The 18,876-nt window shown below is 46.5% G+C and overlaps 1 protein-coding gene across 1 annotated transcript in view; it reads right to left on the minus strand.

The window, feature by feature from the left end:
• Positions 1 to 18,876, minus strand: part of ME3 (malic enzyme 3) — a 198,030-nt gene that overhangs the window by 42,782 nt on the left and 136,372 nt on the right. Inside the window, exon 6 of the mRNA XM_026651621.2 lies at positions 12,786 to 12,889. Within this exon, the coding sequence (XP_026507406.1) occupies positions 12,786 to 12,889 (104 nt within the window). The remainder of the gene's footprint in view (positions 1 to 12,785; positions 12,890 to 18,876) is intronic.

Genomic DNA, 18,876 nt, shown 5'->3' on the forward strand with positions numbered 1-18,876 from the left:
TGTTCATGCCCAGCCCTTTTACAAGGGTTCACAGTCTAGGCCAAGCTTTGCTGTTGTGGATCCACTAGCTCCCTCCCCACCTGCAACTGGACCTTTGGCTGGTAGCTCAAGGGCAGGTGGAGTGCCTGCCTGAGCAGGGCCACAAACTAGGATTTGGCTAAGGCATACAAGGGTACATCTACACTGCAATTAAATGCCTGTGGCTGCCCTGTGCCAGCTGACTCGGGCTTGCAGGGCTCAGGCTGCAGGGAACCTTAATTGCGGTGGAGGTGTTTGGGCTCGGGCTGGTGCCTGGGCTCTGGGACCCTTCCCAAGTTTTGTTTTTCCATTGTTCTCACAGCTTTACGTGCTTCTGGCCAAGGGGAGGAAACAATGTGGGCTGCAGGAAGAGAGCTGACAGTCTGGACAGTACAGGGGACAGGTGACAGTGCTATTATTTGTCAAGAGAGGTTGAAATGTTTGTTTGCCCATTTACATCAGACAGACATTGGGTTTAAAGAAAAAAAGTCCCTTTCATTTTTATAGCACCTGTCTAGCTAAGAGACTTTCCTTAGGAACGGACAGAGTAGAAAACTGCCTGCAATATTAAAATAAAAGCGGGCGCTAGGGTTTTTATAGCACAGAAACCCGCACACAAGGCAGAGTTTTACATCTTTGAGGTGATTCACTTACCCTGATGGCATTATTTATCCAGCATCGATAGCCCTGACAAGTGCTTTACAGACATGTAGGAACAGCGGGCAAATCTGTTCGTACCTGTAAATTTGTCTTCTCGTAAAAAGGAAGCCATAGGTCTGGGTTACGGACTGTTGGGTCAGTCACGCTCACAGGGGCTCCTGGATGCAGCTCTGTGCCCGGAAGTTTTGGTGCCCAACCACTCCTCCAGAAGAGCCCAGGAACTGCACCATGAGCCCAGTAGTCTGCCTCTGTCTGTGAGATGCAGCTCATTGGGCTCTAATTGCCTTCACTTATTCCAGAATATATATTCCATTCTAACACTGAGCAAGAGTCAGACTGGGTCCATGTCAATGTGAATCCAGGGGCTGGGCCCTAGAGGCATAAAGTCTGCTGAGGGGTAAGATAGGGTTATACCAACGAGGGTCTGAAAGGGATAGTGCAGCTAAAATGGGAAACAGCACGTTCTGGGATTGGGAGTGGCCAGGGGATGCAATAGTGCTAGCATGGAGTCCTGGGCACAAACTAACCCTGCCTCATGGCAGAAAACACCAAAGGCAGCAAAGCCACCTGCCCTCCCTCCAGACATATCTTTTACCTAGAAAAGCTACAGTAAATCAGGTCTAGCTGTAAATGCACAAGCCAGAAAGCCCCAGTGAAGGATAAAACTGTTGCATTCCAAATCAGTCAAGGTCAAGTACAAAGTGTGAACGCCCATTACCAGAGGGACAGCATAGCAGCAGTGGCTGAAGTTCAGTCCTTAATCAGTAACAGGAAGTCGTGCTAGTGGAGCCAGGAGTACAGTATCAGTACTGCTCTCCCACACTCAATATCATACCCGGCTCAAAAGCAAGTCACTCTGATCATGTGAGGAGTTCAGCTCTTTCACTTCATCACAGGGGTCACTGGAAGGACCACAGGGACATTCCCGTTTAGGATTCCATGGCTGATCTGTCTTGTCTGTTTTGAGAGCCGTGCTGCACCTTGGTAGTTTCGAAAGGGCTGCTCTGTGCATATTTAAAGCCACTTCACTCCAATTCCAGGTGGACATAGAGGAAATTCAAGCCCCGAGCACCACTGAGGTAGAGATGAGGGATATGCAGCTAGCTCTCTGTGAAACCTGCACATCAAAAACTGAAACTAAGCCAATCTGGCCTTGATTTGAGGAGTTATTACTAAGCCCAAAATGGGGCTGGGTTCACAAAGCAGGATCGATTTATAGCTCTGGCCGAGCATCACGTTGATATTTTCAGTTCAATACACGATATTAAATGTAAAGTCCAAATAAATAACACAGGGGATACTGTACTGATTATTTCGCATCATAAAAGCGACCACTGGATTCCCAGTCTGATGCATTAGAGAGCTGCTGAAACCAGAGGAACTTATTGCAGAACATATGCCCAGCTTTCTGCAGGGCACTTGGGACCTTGTCGTTAGCTCTGTACGTGGGTACACTACGGGGTGGAGCTCAGGGGAAAACAAATCTAGTTCAAACCAAAATGAAAAGAACTACTTAGAGCTACTTTCCCTCTCTTTTCATTCGAATTCCCCAACACTTGGTCTCTGATTGTCTCCTGCACCCTGTCAAATAGAACAGGCTCATAAAAGAGACAGCTTCTGTTTTCACAATTACCCTGGTAATCAGCTGTGATGGGAAAGGAAAAGGGAGAGAAGTTATGACAGCTTAACGAGGCTTCAGTGACAATCTGCTGGAGTGTGGAAGTGCCTCTCCCAGGGTCTATACTTTGTTTGCTCAACATCTGTCAGCGAGCGAGCGAGGCTGGCTTTCACAAGGGAAGCTGTTCGCTTTGGGATGGCCCATCCATCAGCACTTCTGGCCATTTGGAATCACGGTAACACTGTTACTTTACAATGGGACTATGGAAGAGATGATGGGAGGTGGAAGTGGAGTAAGAAAGAAGGAATTCAAGAGAAAGGGAGGAGGAAAAAAACGTGACAATCTTTTTAAAACTCCACAGCTCAATCCCAGATCTTGGTTAGGTTTTTTTTTTAAGGGAGTTTGCCAATAAAACACATTATTAGTGTGTAGACTGAGTCTCATCACACTGCAAGGGCATCTAACTCTCCACAGCACAAAGAAAATATACCCTGGCACATCAGCACCCCACTCAGGTCTTTAGATTTCGAGCACAGTTTTCTCTGATATGTGGAGATTATGGGATATTCCTTCTGATAGGATCCCTGGATGAAGCAAGTGAGTTTTTATTCCAGCCTTGAAAATTTACCAGTCCAGGTGCAAAATCTACCCACTCTCCTTTTGCTCTGGTGACTGAAGATAATGTAGATAGGTATATGTTACATGCCCATCATGTAAAATAAACCCTACTCCAATTACTTGCTGTGGGCAAGTAGCATTTTGCAAGGCTGCTTAATCCTAAATCCATGGCCTGAGCTCTGTGGGCCAAATTCTGGCTTCCACTGGGGATAAGACAGCTGCAAATACAAAAATTTGGCCCTTAATAGGAAGTCCTTTCTTGCTTTCTAGGTGAAACAGTAACAAATGGAGGTTTAGACACTGGGAAAATGCAGATAATTCTTCCAGCTGTTTTGAGAAGGGCCTTCATTAATAATTTGGTCTAAAAATGCCCATAAGTCTCATTTTATTGGCAAATACATTAGTGCTAACTGTGGAGCTACTGCTATACCCATCCATTATTCGGTGGCTATTATGAAGCCCTGAGCCTTTGCCTCTGAGTGGAGATGCCTCCAGCCATAGAAATTGGAATAGCATCTGTTTGATTTTATTCATACATTAGAACAATGAATCTTCACTCTATTCGCCTTCCTGTGTTCTGACATATTCCACTTCCTTGACACATGTCGCTGAAGCAGTAGTTACCAGCTGGGACGGGAGGTGCTCCGGCAAAAGAGCTGACCACTGACTTACATGAGAATTTAAAGGACCCTCATAAACTAGATTAAACTTTTTACATGACTGGCATGTCTCCATTTTGGAGAATTCAAGAATTGTTCTAGCAATACCTCTCGATATGAACCAAATTAACCTGGTTAATTAATCATTAGGGACCCAAAAGATCCCCCCAAAATAATCAGACAAGCGCTCCCTTCAGATTGTGGGTTTATTCTCAGATGATTCTCGGATGATTCTGAGAAGTGCTATTCTTATGAATAACAAAAGCCAGAGCCCAGAGTCCAGATTTCAGGGATCAGAGCTTTTCAAATTCAAAGGTCGCTGCACAAGTACCACTGAGGTTAGCTACAATATGACAGCACTTTCATGCCATTTTCTGCTTCATCTCATGACCTGGATGGAAGTTCAGGGTAACTGTTCAGGTGGTAATCCAAGACCAAATGAATGCATTGCATTCAAGCCTGCTGAATCCAGTTCAGCCTAGAGTTACCACCTTTCCCAACACCAGGGTCTTTGCAATAAAGAATAACTATTAGAACAAGCACTAGAAGAAGTAGTAATAATACAATTCTATAGTGCCTTGCACCCAGGTCTCAAGGCACCTAATATACATGATGGATTTTCCCTCCCAATACATCTGCAAAGTAGGTATACCAATCTGGAGATAACCTCTCTGGGTCTCAGGCTGTCTAAATGATTTGTCCTGCATCCACTGGAAGAGTTGAGAACAGAAGCCAAGGCTCTTGACCCCAGCACCTTGCTCCAATCACTAGACCACACTGCCTGGGCATGTCATTCTGCTGAGTTCCATGGCTGAGTCCCCTCTGCCTTCTCCTCTGGGATTAGCCCATCTAACCCCGCCATAGGGAAACAATAGGCAGTCTTTTCCCAATAGCAAGCACAGAAGAGGCATGCTACCCGGGAGCACATTCTGATGGGTCAGGTGGCAGGCCAGGGCTGGCTAGCTGCCTATCTGTTTTGCCCTGTTCCCAAAATACATCTCGCAGTGGTGTCAGGGTTCATATCCTGCATGTTCAGCAATCTTTGCCATAGACACCACAAACAAAGCCCAGAGCCAGACAAGTGATGGGAGGGAGCCATTATCTAGGTCCTTATACCACTCATCACCATAGAAACCAAGTGTCTCAAGCTGTGTGTCGCAGGAGGACCCTGCTGAGCTCTGAATTCTCTCTCCCTGGTCCTGTTGTGGCCAGAGGAGAAGAGGAAACTTTAGGAGACATCCTTTCTCCACTGTGTTCATTAGAGGCTGGAGTTCAAATAAGAGAGCGTGCCAACAAAATACCAACTGTAAACAATCAGATGACAATTCCCTTCACCTCCCAATTGCTTTCAGTCTCTTGTGATTCCATAGATGTGTTTCTCTACTGCCAGAGTCTTCCAGATTAGACAAGACAGGAATTCCTAATGTCAACACAAGCCACAAAAGATCCAACCTTTTAAAAAGAATAATCAGGCCTTTGTCCATTATAAAGAACAAAAAAGGCATAAGCTCAAATTTTCCCACTCTCTTTTAAGGTTCTCTTTTAAGCATTTCTAATGCACCCCTCGCCGAAGTGATAATGTTTATCACTAGATAGAGTATTTTTTATCCACAGATCCAGGGGCGTATAAAGCTATGTAATAATTATTAGCCCACGTTGCAGATGGGGAATCTGCAGCCCAGAAGAGGTGAAGGGCCTGGCCTAACGTCACACAGTGAGTCAGTAGCAGAACTGGGAACGGGAACCTGGGTGAAGTCCTGGCTCCACTGAAGTAAATAACAAAACTCCCATTGACTCAATGAGGCCAGGATTTCACCCCAATTCTCTCAGTCTAGCACCCAATTCCACTGGACCAAGGGCCAGTCACAAAAACTGAGGGTTGCACAGACACTGTCTCTAAAGCAGTCAGCTCCTCCAGGACCTATAGCTGCTGAAGGCACTGACCAGTCCTCACCATTTCCCTCCTTACTGCTCCTCCCCACTCACCTGGGCATGGGGGAAGGGCACTGGTCATTTCTTTTTTTGGTAGGTGTTGCCCGTAGAACCCTCCAGACCTCCCTTATGAGAGACATAAGCCTACAGTTCGCAGCAGTGCACGCAGAAACAGCCTACTGAGACGGAGGGAAACCTAATTCATGTAACTGACGTGGTGCCTTTAAATGCAAAGAACTGAAACAACAACAGTGTGGAGGGAAGACAAGCAAACATGAAGCACCTCATAAATCACTCTGCAGTCCCTGATTAACATCATCTGTTACTTTAGCAGAGGCAGAAAATGATGCTCAAGAGGTTAGGGCTTTTCCAGTCTGTTTTAAATAGCTGTTTTCTCTCTTCCTTCCAATATCCCCTTCAGTGAGTCGAGGGGATTGTCATGTACTTTCACCGTCCCCACCTGGGCACAAGAATGCACTGCAAAGCACATAACCAATAGCCATGAGCGATGGTTCTCAGCTTTCCCCATACCATAACCCTGTTTTACAACATCCCCTCCCTCCCAAATAGCCAGAAAGAAAGGAGAGGTGGTCGTGACCTTGAACCTACTGTAAGGATGAGAGTCCAGCGGAGATCAGCCCAATCTGCAAAATCTGAATCCAAATTCCCCAAAGCTCAGGACAAGCAGGTAGGAGACTTTGGAGTGCCACGGGTAAAGCTCCAATCAGGACCTGAACTGCAGAGGTGTTTTTGGTCTGCTGTGCAGGTTCGGGCCCATATCTATAGATTTAGGGTCCAGTGCTGCAGTCCTTACTCTCGTGAGCAGTCCCAGTGATTTCAATGGGAAATGAGTGAGAGCTACAGGACTGGGCTTCATGCCTATGTATCAAACGCATTCAGTGGAGAGGGCTTACCTCCATTTTGAATGATGGTCCATGAGTTGAGGTATAAACAGAGAAACCCATACTCCCTCAGTTCACAGTGGATCTCCCACTGATGTCAATGGAAGGTTTGCATGAAGATCAAGATAAGGGGAGAATATGGCCTGTATATAGTGTAGGCGTTGCTGGAGCACTAGGCATAACTAACAGTGTGACTCAAAGGCTCTGAACCAGAGTAGGCCTGGCCTTGGCAAAACAACAACACACTAGGTATTCATAGAATCATAGAATAACAGGGTTGGAAGGGACCTCAGGAGGTCATCTAGTCCAACCCCCTGCTCAAAGCAGGACCAATCCCCAACTAAATCATCCCAGCTAGGGATTTGTCAAGCTTGACCTTAAAAACCTCTAAGGAAGGAGATTCCACCACCTCCCTAGGTAACCCATTCCAGTGCGTCACCACCCTCCTAGTGAAATTTTTTTTCCTAATTTCCAACCTAAACCTCCCGCACTGCAACTTGAGACCATTACTCCTTGTTTTGTCATCAGGTACCACTGAGAACAGTCTAGATCCATCCTCTTTGGAACCCCCTTTCAGGTAGTTGAAAGCAGCTATCAAATCCTCCCTCATTCTTCTCTTCTGCAGACTAAATAAGCCCAGTTCCCTCAGCCTCTCCTCATAAATCATGTGCCCCAGCCCCCTAATAATTTTCATTGCCTTCTGCTGGACTCTTTCCAATTTGTCCACATCCTTTCTGTAGTGGGGATGCAGTACTCCAGATGAGGCCTCACCAATGCTGAATAGAGGGGAATGATCACATCCCTCGATCTGCTGGCAATGCTCCTACTGATACAGCCCAAAATGCTGTTAGCCTTCTTGGCAACAAGGGCACACTGTTGACTCATATCCCGATTCTTATACACTGTAATCCCCAGGTCCTTTTCTGCAGAACTGCCTCTTAGCCAGTTGGTCCCCAGCCTGTAGCAGTGCATGGGATTCTTCCATCCTAAGTGCAGGACTCTGCACTTGTCCTTGTTGAACCTCATCAGATTTGTTTTGGCCCAATGCTCTAATTTGTCTAGGTCTCTCTGTATCCTATCCCTACCCTCCAGCGTATCTACCACTCCTCCCAGTTTAGTGTCATCTGCAAACTTGCAATCCATGCCATCATCCAGATCATTAGTGAAGATATTGAACAAAACCGGCCCCAGGACCGACCCTTGGGGCACTCCGCTTGATACCAGCTGCCAACTAGACTATTAGCTAACACCAAGTAAGCACATTCCTGACTGGAGAGGATGGTACAAAACCACACAGATCTCTCAAGTAACTTGGTAAACACATTCCAATGAGATGGTACAAGAACACGCCGACCCCTCATCAGATCAGGCTGGCATGACAAGATAATGGATGAGGATGTTTTGTTCAGACTAGCAGGTACAAGGATAAGGAGGGTAACTAAGCCCTGGTCTACACTACGAGTTTAGGTCGAAGTTAGCAGCGTTAGACCGTTTTAACCCTGCACCCGTCCACATGACGAAGCCATTTTTGTTGACTTAAAGGGCTCTTAAAATCGATTTCTGTACTCCTCCCTGACGAGGGGATTAGTGCTGAAATGGACATCGCTGTGTTGAATTTGGGGTAGTGTGGACTCAATTTGACGGTATTGGCCTCCAGGAGCTATCCCAGAGTGCTCCATTGTGACTGTTCTGGACAGCACTCTCAACTCAGATGCACTGGCCAGGTAAACAGGAAAAGCCCCGCGAACTTTTGAATTTCATTTCCTGTTTGGCCAGTGTGGCAAGCTGATCAGCACAGGTGACCGTGCAGAGCTCATCAGCAGAGGTGACGATGGAGTCCCAGAATCGCAAAAGAGCTCCAGCATGGACTGAACGGGAGGTACTGGATCTGATCGCTGTATGGGGAGATGAATCCGTGCTCTCAGAACTCCATTCCAAAAGACAAAATGCCAAAATATTTGAAAAAATCTCAAAGGGCATGAAGGACAGAGGCTATAACAAGGACCCGCAGCAGTGCTGCATGAAACTTAAGGAGCTCAGGCAACCCTACCAAAACACCAAAGAGGCAAATGGCTGCTCCGGGTCAGACCCCCAGACATGCTGCTTCCATGATGAGCTGCATGCAATTCTAGGGGGTGCCCCCACCACTACCCCACCCCTGTTCATGGACTCCTGCAAGGGTGGAGTCTCACGCAACAGGGATGAGGATTTTGGGGACGAGGAAGATGATGATGATGATGAGGAGGAGGGTAGTGCAAAACAGGCAAGCAGAGAAACCGTTCTCCCCGACAGCCAGGAACTGTTTATCACCTTGGAGCCAATACCCTCCCAACCCTCCCAAGCTGGGCTCCTGGACCTTGAAGGCAGAGAAGGCACCTCTGGGTGAGTGTACCTTTGTAAATATAATACATGGTTTAAAAGCAAGCGTGTTTAATGATTAATTTGCCCTGAAGACTTGGAGTCACAGACCGCCGCTGCAGCCCCTGTGTAACCGCCCGCCCTCCTCCCCAAGTTCCATAGCCTCCTCACCCAGACGCCCAAGAACGCAATGGGGCTCCGGGCACCCAACCACTCCACCCCAGAGGACTTCCCAAGCAACAGAAGGCTAGCATTCAATAAGTTTTGAAGTGCAGTGTGGCCTTGTCCTTCCCTCCTCCCTCACCCCACCTGGTGCTTCCCTCCAACCTCACCCCTCCCGGGCTACCTTGGCAGTTATCCCCTTATTTGTGTGACGAATTAATAAAGAATGCATGATTTTGAAACAACAATGACTTTGTTGCCTCTGCAAGCGGTGATCGAAGGAGGGAGGTCGGTTGGCTTACAGGGAAGTAGAGTGAACCAAGGGGCCGGTTTTCATCAAGGAGAAACAATCAGAACTCTCACACCGTAGCCCGGCCAGTCATGAAACTGGTTTTCAAAGCTTCTCTGATGCGCAGTGCGCCCTGCTGTGCTTTTCTAACTGCCCTGGTGTCTGGCTGCATGTAATCAGTAGCCAGGTGATTTGCCTCAACCTCCCACCCCGCCATAAACATCTCCCCCTTACTCTCACAGATATTGTGGAGCACACAGCAAGCAGTAATAACAGTGGGAATATTGGTTTCGCTGAGGTCTAACCGAGTCAGTAAACTGCGCCAGCGCGCTTTTAAATGTCCAAATGCACATTCTACCACCATTCTGCACTTGCTCAGCCTATAGTTGAACTGCTCCTTACTATTGTCCAGGCTGCCTGTGGATGGCTTCATGAGCCATGGCATTAAGGGGTAGGCTGGGTCCCCAAGGATAACTATTGGCATTTCAACATCCCCAACGGTTATTTTCTGGTCTGGGAAGTAAACCCCTTCCTGCAGCTGTTCGAACAGACTATGTTCCTGAAGATGCGAGCGTCATGTACCTTTCCTGGCCATCCCACGTTGATGTCGGTGAAACGTCCCTTGTGATCCACCAGTCCTTGCAGCACCATTGAAAAGTACCCCTTGCGGTTTATGTACTGGCTGCCAAGGTGGTCAGGTCCCAAGATAGGGATATGCGTTCCGTCTATCGCCCCACCACAGTTAGGGAATCCCATTGCTGCAAAGCCATCCACTATGACCTGCACATTTCCCAGAGTCACTACCCTTGATAGCAGCAGCTCAGTGATTGCGTTGGTTACTTGGATCACAGCAGCCCCCACAGTAGATTTGCCCACTCCAAATTGATTCCTGACTGACCGGTAGCTGTCTGACATTGCAAGCTTCCACAGGGCTATTGTCACTCGCTTGTGAACTGTGAGGGCTGCTCTCATCTTGGTATTCTTGCGCTTCAGGGCAGGGGAAAGCAAGTCACAAAGTTCCATGAAAGTGCCCTTACGCATGCGAAAATTTCGCAGCCACTGGGAATCATCCCAGACCTGCAACACTATGTGGTCCTACCAGTCTGTGCTTGCTTCTTGGGCCCAGAATCGGCATTCCACGGCATGAGCCTGCCCCAATGCCACCAGGATGTCCAAATTGCCGGGGCCCGTACTTTGAGAGAAGTCTGTGTCCATGTCCTCATCACTCTCGTCACCGCGGTGCCGTCGCCTCCTCGCCTGCTTTTGCAGGTTCTGGTTCTGAACATACTGCAGGATAATGCGCAAGGAGTTTACAATGCTCATAACTGCCGTGGTGATCTGAGCGGACTCCATGCTTGCCGTGGTATGGCATCTGCAGGAGAGCAGAGTTGCAGCGGAAGCGGTGGCTGATGACGGATGCCACAAGAATAGATATTTATAGAGAACGACGAGAGGACCTGCAAGGTGGATTCATGAGAGCAGGAGAGCAGAATTGAAGCGGAAGCGGGAGCTCATGACAGCCAACATGGAGAAATTCGCTATCGATCGAAACAAGAGCAGGAGAGCAGAGTGGCAGCGGAAGCGGTGGTTGGAAGACCAGTTTTCCAGACCTATTGCACCGTCTGCTGCCAGCAGCACCAGGACACAACAGCGGCGGTGTCCGTTAGCTGAGCTGAGTGGGCTGCACGCTTGCCATGGTATGGCGAGACAAGAGCAGGAGAGCAGAGTTGCAGCAGAAGTGGTGGATGACGACGGTCATATAGAGGACCTGCGAGGTGGATTCATGGCACCAGGAGAGCAAAGTTGCAGCGGAAGCGGTCATTCGATGATGACGGTTAGCAGTCCTACGGCACTGTCTGCTGAAAGCAGTATGGCATCCGCAGGGAAAAAAGGCGCGAAACGACTGTCTGCCATTGCTTTCACGGAGGGAGGGGCGATTGATGACATGTACCCAAAACCACCCGCGACAATGTTTTTGCCCCATCAGGCATTGGTAGCTTAACCCAGAATTCCAATGGGCGGCGGAGATTGTGGGAACTGTGGGATAGCTACCCACAGTGCACCGCTCCGAAAGTCAACGCCAACCACGGTACTGTGGACGCACTCTGCCGACTTAATGCGCTTAGTGGGGACACACACAATCGACTGTATAAAATCGCTTCCTAAAAAATCGACTTCTATAAATTCGACCTAATTTCGTAGTGTAGACATACCCTAACGATGTCTGGAGTGAAATACGTAACTCGTTTGCATAACAGGATAAGTCATCAGAGGGGCAACTTTGTGCCAGCCTAGGGAACAGCGGCATTGTGATGTGCTGACTGAGCATGTACCATTGCTGCAGGCGTACATGTGTTAGTGTACCTGTAGCTCCTCGGGGCGCTAGCACCTGGCTTTGTTAACAATAAACCTGGTCGGGCACCTTCACCACTGTACCAAGCCTGTGGTCTTATGAATAATATCGAGATCTGCTGAATGAACATGCTGCCCTGTCTGCTAGTGCAGCTGACACCGGAGCTCCAAGAACAGCAACCCTGGCAGCAGTAACAACGCTGCAGGATCAGCAGCAACATTCCACCGCACCAACAACACAGAGACACTTTGTTATTAAGTACCTTGTCATGGCAGTCAGGCTCGCACAGTGGGAAAGTGGGCTCCTGCACTATTTCTGCCTTTCTCCTTCCAGTTTCTCTGCCCTATCTCCCTGGATATTTGTCTATTTAAAATATTTATATGGCCCCCACTACCACGGTATCGGAGCACATCACTATGTTTAATGCATTGCACTACACTGTACAGGAGACATGAGGCACAGATAGACTAAGTGACTTGGCCAAGGCCTCACAGGAAATTGAACCTGGGTCCCCAGTCCCAGAGCTAGCACACTAATCACTGGACCATCTTTCCTCCCGGTTAGTGTGTCTCTTCTCTTTTCATTTCTCTGTACTTCTTTCCCTTCCAATTCCACATTCTTTAGCCAGGGAATTCACTCCTCACACCTTCCCTGTTCCACCACTAAACTAAGCAATATGATAGTTGATGCTTATATGTCTTCAGGCTTTAGGGTTAATACTGATGTGGTTACTGGCAGGCAGGGACGCTCACACCTCTCAGAGTAAGTCATTTACAGGCTGCTTGCAGATTCAGGCAGACAGCGCCGCATTGAATTACACCCTGTTTACTTTTAGAAGGTTTACTTCACAACCATGACAGCTAGACACTTAACAAAAAGAAAAAAAAAAAAAAAGAACGCTGAGATCGTGAATCTGCTATGTAGCTCATGTAAATACACCATAGAGACCGGATACAGCCCACAGGGCCCATTTGACACCTCTAGCCTAATGTATGGACAGGAAATGGTTATAGTCAGTCCCCTCTCAGCTCTCTAAAGACATAAATAATTTTGACATGGAGCGTTCGAGCACCCAGGGTCATTTCCAGACCACCCAAGGGTTTGCATTAATGGATTTTCTTTGCTTAGCTATCAATTAAACTAGTGTTTACTTTGAGTGTTTTAACATCTTTTAAATGGAAGCAGCTAAAGGAGACTCACACAAAGCCCCACTTACTTGTTAGTGACTGCTTGCATAAACTCATCAATCAGTTCATCGTATTGTTTCCCACGGACCCGCTTGTGTTTCAGTCCAATATAGAGTGGATCATTCAGGAGAGCCTAGGACACAAAGCATTCTGTTTATGGCACCTGCTTCTCTGCCAGACAGAGATTTACATCCAAAATGTACATGTGTCTCACATTTATGTCTGCTTCAATCATTATTGATAAACAACAAAACATGGCGGCTGTCCAGTTCCTGGGCACGATGCAAACACAAATCCCTTCCTGAACACCAAATGTAGCTTTAGTTCATGATAAATAAACCCACACCAAGGAGCGTCTCACTGTGGAAATACAATCATAGGAATTGAGTGCTTGCTGGACAGCACAGTCCTCTCTCCACAGGACGAGGAGAGCTCATGCAGTGACAGTGCTTCCTTATGCCACCTTCCTGAAGTGTTTCACTCTTGCCCTGTAAGGCCCAGCTTGTAGGTAGTTCAGTGACCATTGCTCATTCAGTTCTGGGTTTCTTACCTGAGGCTGCTCATGTGGGGTTCACTAGGGATTTTTGCAACATGGACTCCTTTCCATTAGGAACTAATGAGGCCATCAATCCATTTCATCTAAGCCACCAGATGCTAACAAGCTTTCTATTTTATTAATCTGAGCTGGATTTGAACCAGTGATCTGATTGCAGAGCCCTTTACTCATCTCCTGAACCATTTAGTCCTCAACTTCACCTGTATGTGTTTGCTTGTCTCCTTGATTTTGCTGCCATTTTCTAACTTCAGACTCAGATTTCTATTTCTCAAAGCCTTTTGCAGATATTGGACACAACTGCATACATTCAAGAGACTTACAAAAAACTGTTTTTCCAATCAACCCAACAGGTGCTGAACTGGGACCTGCATCCTATCTATGGCTGATAAGAAGCAGTTGCCTCCAAAAGTGGCGATTCAGCATGGAAAGAAATAACATCCGGGAGAATGTGACAGAAATAGCTGTAGCAGGAGACAGATGGGCCAGCTAGCGGGATGTTTTGAAGGTCTCAGTGAGTCATCAGAAAGAGATCCCACTTCCGCCCTGGCCTCAGGAACTGAATCATGGCTAACAGAGGGGGGCATCCTACCAAAGCCTATTGTCCTGTATCTTTGCAAACCTTAACTGTTGGCAGGTATGCTAAAACTAACTCTGTTTCCAGAGCCACAGAAACCCAGCTGTTTTTCCTTTAGCAGGGAATATGAAAGGGGTTTTCCGTTGATTTTGATTAGGTCTGTTCTTCTATGCCATGGTTCTTTAAAGAGAAGACACATATTTCCATTACTATATAGCACTTGAATACATTTTTAAGTGGTCTATGGCCTGTTGCTGGTTCTCTAAAGTGAGCTACCTGGGCGATTCCAAGTTCTGAAAACCACAGGCTGAGTTGCCCAAGCAGTACATGGAAGTATTCAGTGACACACTGACCAAGTATCCCAGTAGATGTGGGAAACTTCTGATTTAATAATGTTATCTCCTGCATAAAAATAACAAAACCCATCAATTTATGCCAAATTCAAAAACTCAGCTACATTACCTAGAATCATACATGTCAGCCCTGGGTGTGCATCAGCATAGGCTGTGGAGCTGGCATTGGGAGGCAGACCTGAGCCATGGCCTGACCATGTTTGGCCAGGCCAAACCTGAATGTGCATGACTCCATGGGCCAGATTGCAACGCCACTCACTCCAATTTGGCCTGGCCACCACCACAAATCTTCCTGAAATTAATTTGAAAAGGTTGATCTGTATGCTCTGGAGTACCAGAAAGATGGCGATCAGTATGCACTAAACACAGACAGAGGCAAGTCGTTTAAAAATTAAATTTATTATTTTTTTCATGAGAGTGGGATAGCCTTGTGGTTTGAGCACAGACCTGAAAGCCAGGAATGCTTTTCATAAAAAGCCTGAGTACTAACCCAGTGTGGAGAACATGGGGAATATCTGCATTATTTTTATGAAAAGCATTTGTGATTCAGTTTCCCTCTCACTTTTGTATTGTTACCCCCTAGATAGGAAGGGGTTAATGTCTTTCCTGGAACAGGGGATAAGTAATGACCGTGACTGTGTGAGAGTCACATAAGGGTTGGTATGAATGGTCTATCAAGAACTGTCAACATGAGAATGGAGCTACCTTGGAGATACAATGGAGACTAACAACCTGACCATTGACTTTTAATGAATGCCGACCAAAGGGGCTTTTTGGATCAGGATGGGTAAATTACTTGTCTGACCCCAGTCCCTCTCCTGCCTGAGCCAGGGGAGCAGGGGAAAGTATCTGGACAAACCATGTGACTGAAATTTGAGACAAACAACTGACTCTGAGGTGTGAGCAGAGTGGAATAAGAATCTTGCTGGCCCAGTGGCCAGTGCAGGGTGATTGAACCCAGGGCAGAGCCATGGGTCTTCCCCTTGTCCAATATGGAGACCCAGGGTACACTCCCAGAGAGACTGTACAAAGGCAGAGGGACAGTATGCCCTGTGGATCCAAGACACCCCAATTCTGACACTTACTCCCCTCCTGCTGCTGGCATGGGGAAGTCACTTAGACCTGAATTTTCCATAATGGCCTTTAATTTGGCTTCCTCAGTTTTTAGGCGGCCCAACCTGAAACACTGGGCCCCACATCTAAAGCGGTGTTGAGAACCCACAATTCCAAATGAAGCCCATGAGTGCTGATCACCTCTGAAAAAATCAAGCAGCTGATTAAGGTGCCTAAGCTTGGATTGAGGTGACTATCAAGTTTGAAATTTTTTCCCCACTGGTTTTTCTGTGCCAGCTGAGAATCATATATTCAGATGGCTTATGGTCAAATGAGAAGCAAATACATTTTAAAATAGTTTATTGCGTATTTGACAAGCATTGGCCATAGCAAATATCCACAGGAATTTATTTTAAAAACATATCCTCACAGCTGTCTCTTCTGTCATCAGTAAAATGTTGCATTTCAGCCCTTCTGAGCCAGAGTCATAAGGCAGAAAACTGCGAACAGATGGAGTCCTCCTGTCCTGTTTATCGTGTGCAGTAAAGTGTGCAATCTGACAAAACACTGCCATTAATTAAGCCCAAACCACCCAGTGGGGATTCTCCTTTTGCTGAAATATAATCGCTTCCAAACACACCCAGGGATGTGTCAGTTTCCTTATGCTTTTCACAGGAAAAGTCAGTCTGTATCTGCATGGCTGAAATCTTTTAACTCACCTTATCATGCTGAAAGATGGAGCTGACCCTTCCACTCCCGTTGGCCCAGCTCCAGCTTCGCCTTCCCATCAGTGGAACATGAGGACAGCCAGTGTTTATCTGACCTCATACTACGAGCAAGAGTGCAAGCTGACAACAGGGCTGGCCCACAACATTTTGGCACCTGAGGCGGGTAGCTGAAATGACGCCCCAATGTCCCCTCGCTTGGGTCAAAACTTTGAAAGGTCTCAATTCTGCCTTCTTCCTATTCTACTCCTCTCATGGTACTGCTCTGCTATCTACCTCAATAAAGGACAACTAACAACTTAAAATGCCTTGTTCAAAAATTTTAAGTAACACATAACTTTCAAACACCTGAACAGCAAATGTAACTTTTCTTGTCTGCATAGTAAACGCTGGCATTTTTATCTGTTTGAATAATCAAAGTGGTCCTTTCTGTGCCTTCTTGGTTGCAAAGATTTGAATGGCTTCCTGCTGAAGGTCCACAGTCTGGGCCAGCTCATGCTCTATTGAGATGGTTGCAAGGCCGACCAGCCTCTCCTTTGTCGTTGTGGAGTGTAGATGTGTTTTTATTAACTTCAGCTTGGAGAAGCTGCATTCTCCACTGGCAACCGTTACAGGAAGTGTTAGAAGTATGCGCAGAGCAACAAAAGCATTTGGAAAGAGGGTGGTCATCTTATTTGTGCACATATGTTCCAGAGCAGCCTTTGGAGTTAATCCTGCTGAAATGTATCCTGAAAGGGTTTTCAGTTCATCACCTAAATCACTCGCATCAATATTGTGCATGTCATCATGTGTCAACACTGTCTCTAGTGCCCTGCATTGCTGGTGTAGGTCTTCTTCAGGTATAGTGAGGAGTTTTGGAATATTATACAACATCCCAAATATACTGCTGTGTTCCCTGAGCTGCATGAAATGTTCTTCAACTGACTGTATTGCACAATCTAACACCTGGTTAAAGAATTCAACTTTGAATTATTGTTTGGGGTCTCTTATGGGATTATCCCGTGCCTTGTAACCAAGATGTCTTCTTCTTCGGTGACTCTTGTATTCTTGAATGGGTGGGAAAATAGCTTCAGTGTGAAGTTCCTCTGCCAACTTCTGTGCACTGTTCAGAACGTTTTGAAATCCCTCATCTGACCGGTAAGACTGTAGGTATGACTTTGCTTTGTCCAGTTGTTCCATTACTCCAGATATATCAAGGTCAACACCTTGGAGTCTCTTGCTTACAGCATTTATTTCAAACAGTATGTCATGCCACAACACTAAGCCACACAGAAATTTTAAGCTATGTATGTTTCTGGTGATTCCATTTCCCTCTGCCACTGTTCTCCCATGAACAGTTCCTGTCATAGCATTATCTTCCATAATGGCAACTATGGCATCATCTATTTTCCCAATTTGGTTTTTGATAGGCTTTATCGCCTCCACTCGATTTTCCGATCGTGTGGCACTCAGTGGTTTCAGTGTCAGAGAGGATGTTCCCAGATGTTGCTTTAAAATTTGCCATCGATGAATTGATGCAGAGAAAAATACATAGATGCTTTGAATTACATTAAAAAATTCAGCAGCCTCACTGGAAGCTGATGCTGCATCACTGACCACCTAGTTCAATGAATGAGAACTGCATGGGACAAAAAAAATCTCAAGGGTTTAGCTCTCGGATCCGTGTCTGCACTCCTCTGTTCTTTCCTCTCATGTTGGCATCATTATTGTAGCCCTGACCTCTCATGTCAGCTATCGCAATTCCTGTATCTTCCAGCTTTTTAAGAAGCATATTTGCCATACCAGCTCCTGTAGTATCATCAATGTCAATAAATTTTAGAAAATGCTCTCTGACAGTCACCATTGCAGGGACATTTTCACTAGGTTCTGTTGTTGTTACAAAACACACTATTCAAGTCATTTGTTCCATATGGCTGAGGTCAGGTGTGCAGTCCAGAATAACAGAGTAATATCTTGCTGACTTCAGATCTGCCACAATCATCTGTTTGACTTTTGTTGCCAGTAACTGAATGATCTCATTTTGAATTGTTTTTCCATGGTAGTGGTGTGTGTACATTTCTTGGATGGTGACTCTTCTTAGATGCTCCTGGAGTACAGCATCAAACTCAGCCATCAACTCCACAATTTTAAGGAAGTTTCCATTGTTTGGCACATACAGTTGATCTGAAGTGCCACGCAGTGCTAGGTTTTGGGTGGCAAGCATTCTCACAATGGCAATGAGCCTTTTCAGAACATTTTGCCAGTAAAGAGACTCTGATGCAATCTTCTCTTGATGCTGATCAGCTATCGTGGCCTTTAACCTTAGTCTCATCTCAAGCTCTTTCCACCTATGAATGCTCTCTGGTGATTTGCTGCCTTCTCATGGCATGCCAGATTTCTAGCCAGATTTTTCCAGTCCTTTGTTCCTGTAGAACCCAATGTGGCTGGAACATTAGACTGGAAGAGTTTGCAACAAAAACAGTATGCAGAATGCTGGGTTTTTGAGTACATAAGCCATGGCCACTCCACTTTGTCACCATTGGGGATTTCACGCCAGTAATGTGTTGGATGGAAACTTCCATTTTCATTGTCTTTGGGGAACATGAAGTTTTTCACTTGCTGTGGCCCATGCAGTACAAGGAAGTCCCTCAGGCTACTGCTCAAGTGGGTCCACAGTCCTGGATCATCTAGACTTAGCAGCAGCTGTTTCTTGTGCCTCCACCACACTCTTCTCTGATCTACACTTTTCTTCTGGAATGTGCATGGTTACATCCATTTGAGATGGAGATATGGATGCTGCAGTAGCTTCCAGGTCACCTGCACTCTGACTAACTGGGAGACAGGGCCGGCTCCAGGGTTTTGGCCGCCCCAAGCAGCCAA

This window comes from Terrapene carolina, unplaced genomic scaffold, assembly GCF_002925995.2.
Source record: "Terrapene carolina triunguis isolate 2854851 unplaced genomic scaffold, T_m_triunguis-2.0 Scaffold97, whole genome shotgun sequence".
Taxonomy (NCBI): Eukaryota; Metazoa; Chordata; order Testudines; family Emydidae; genus Terrapene; species Terrapene triunguis.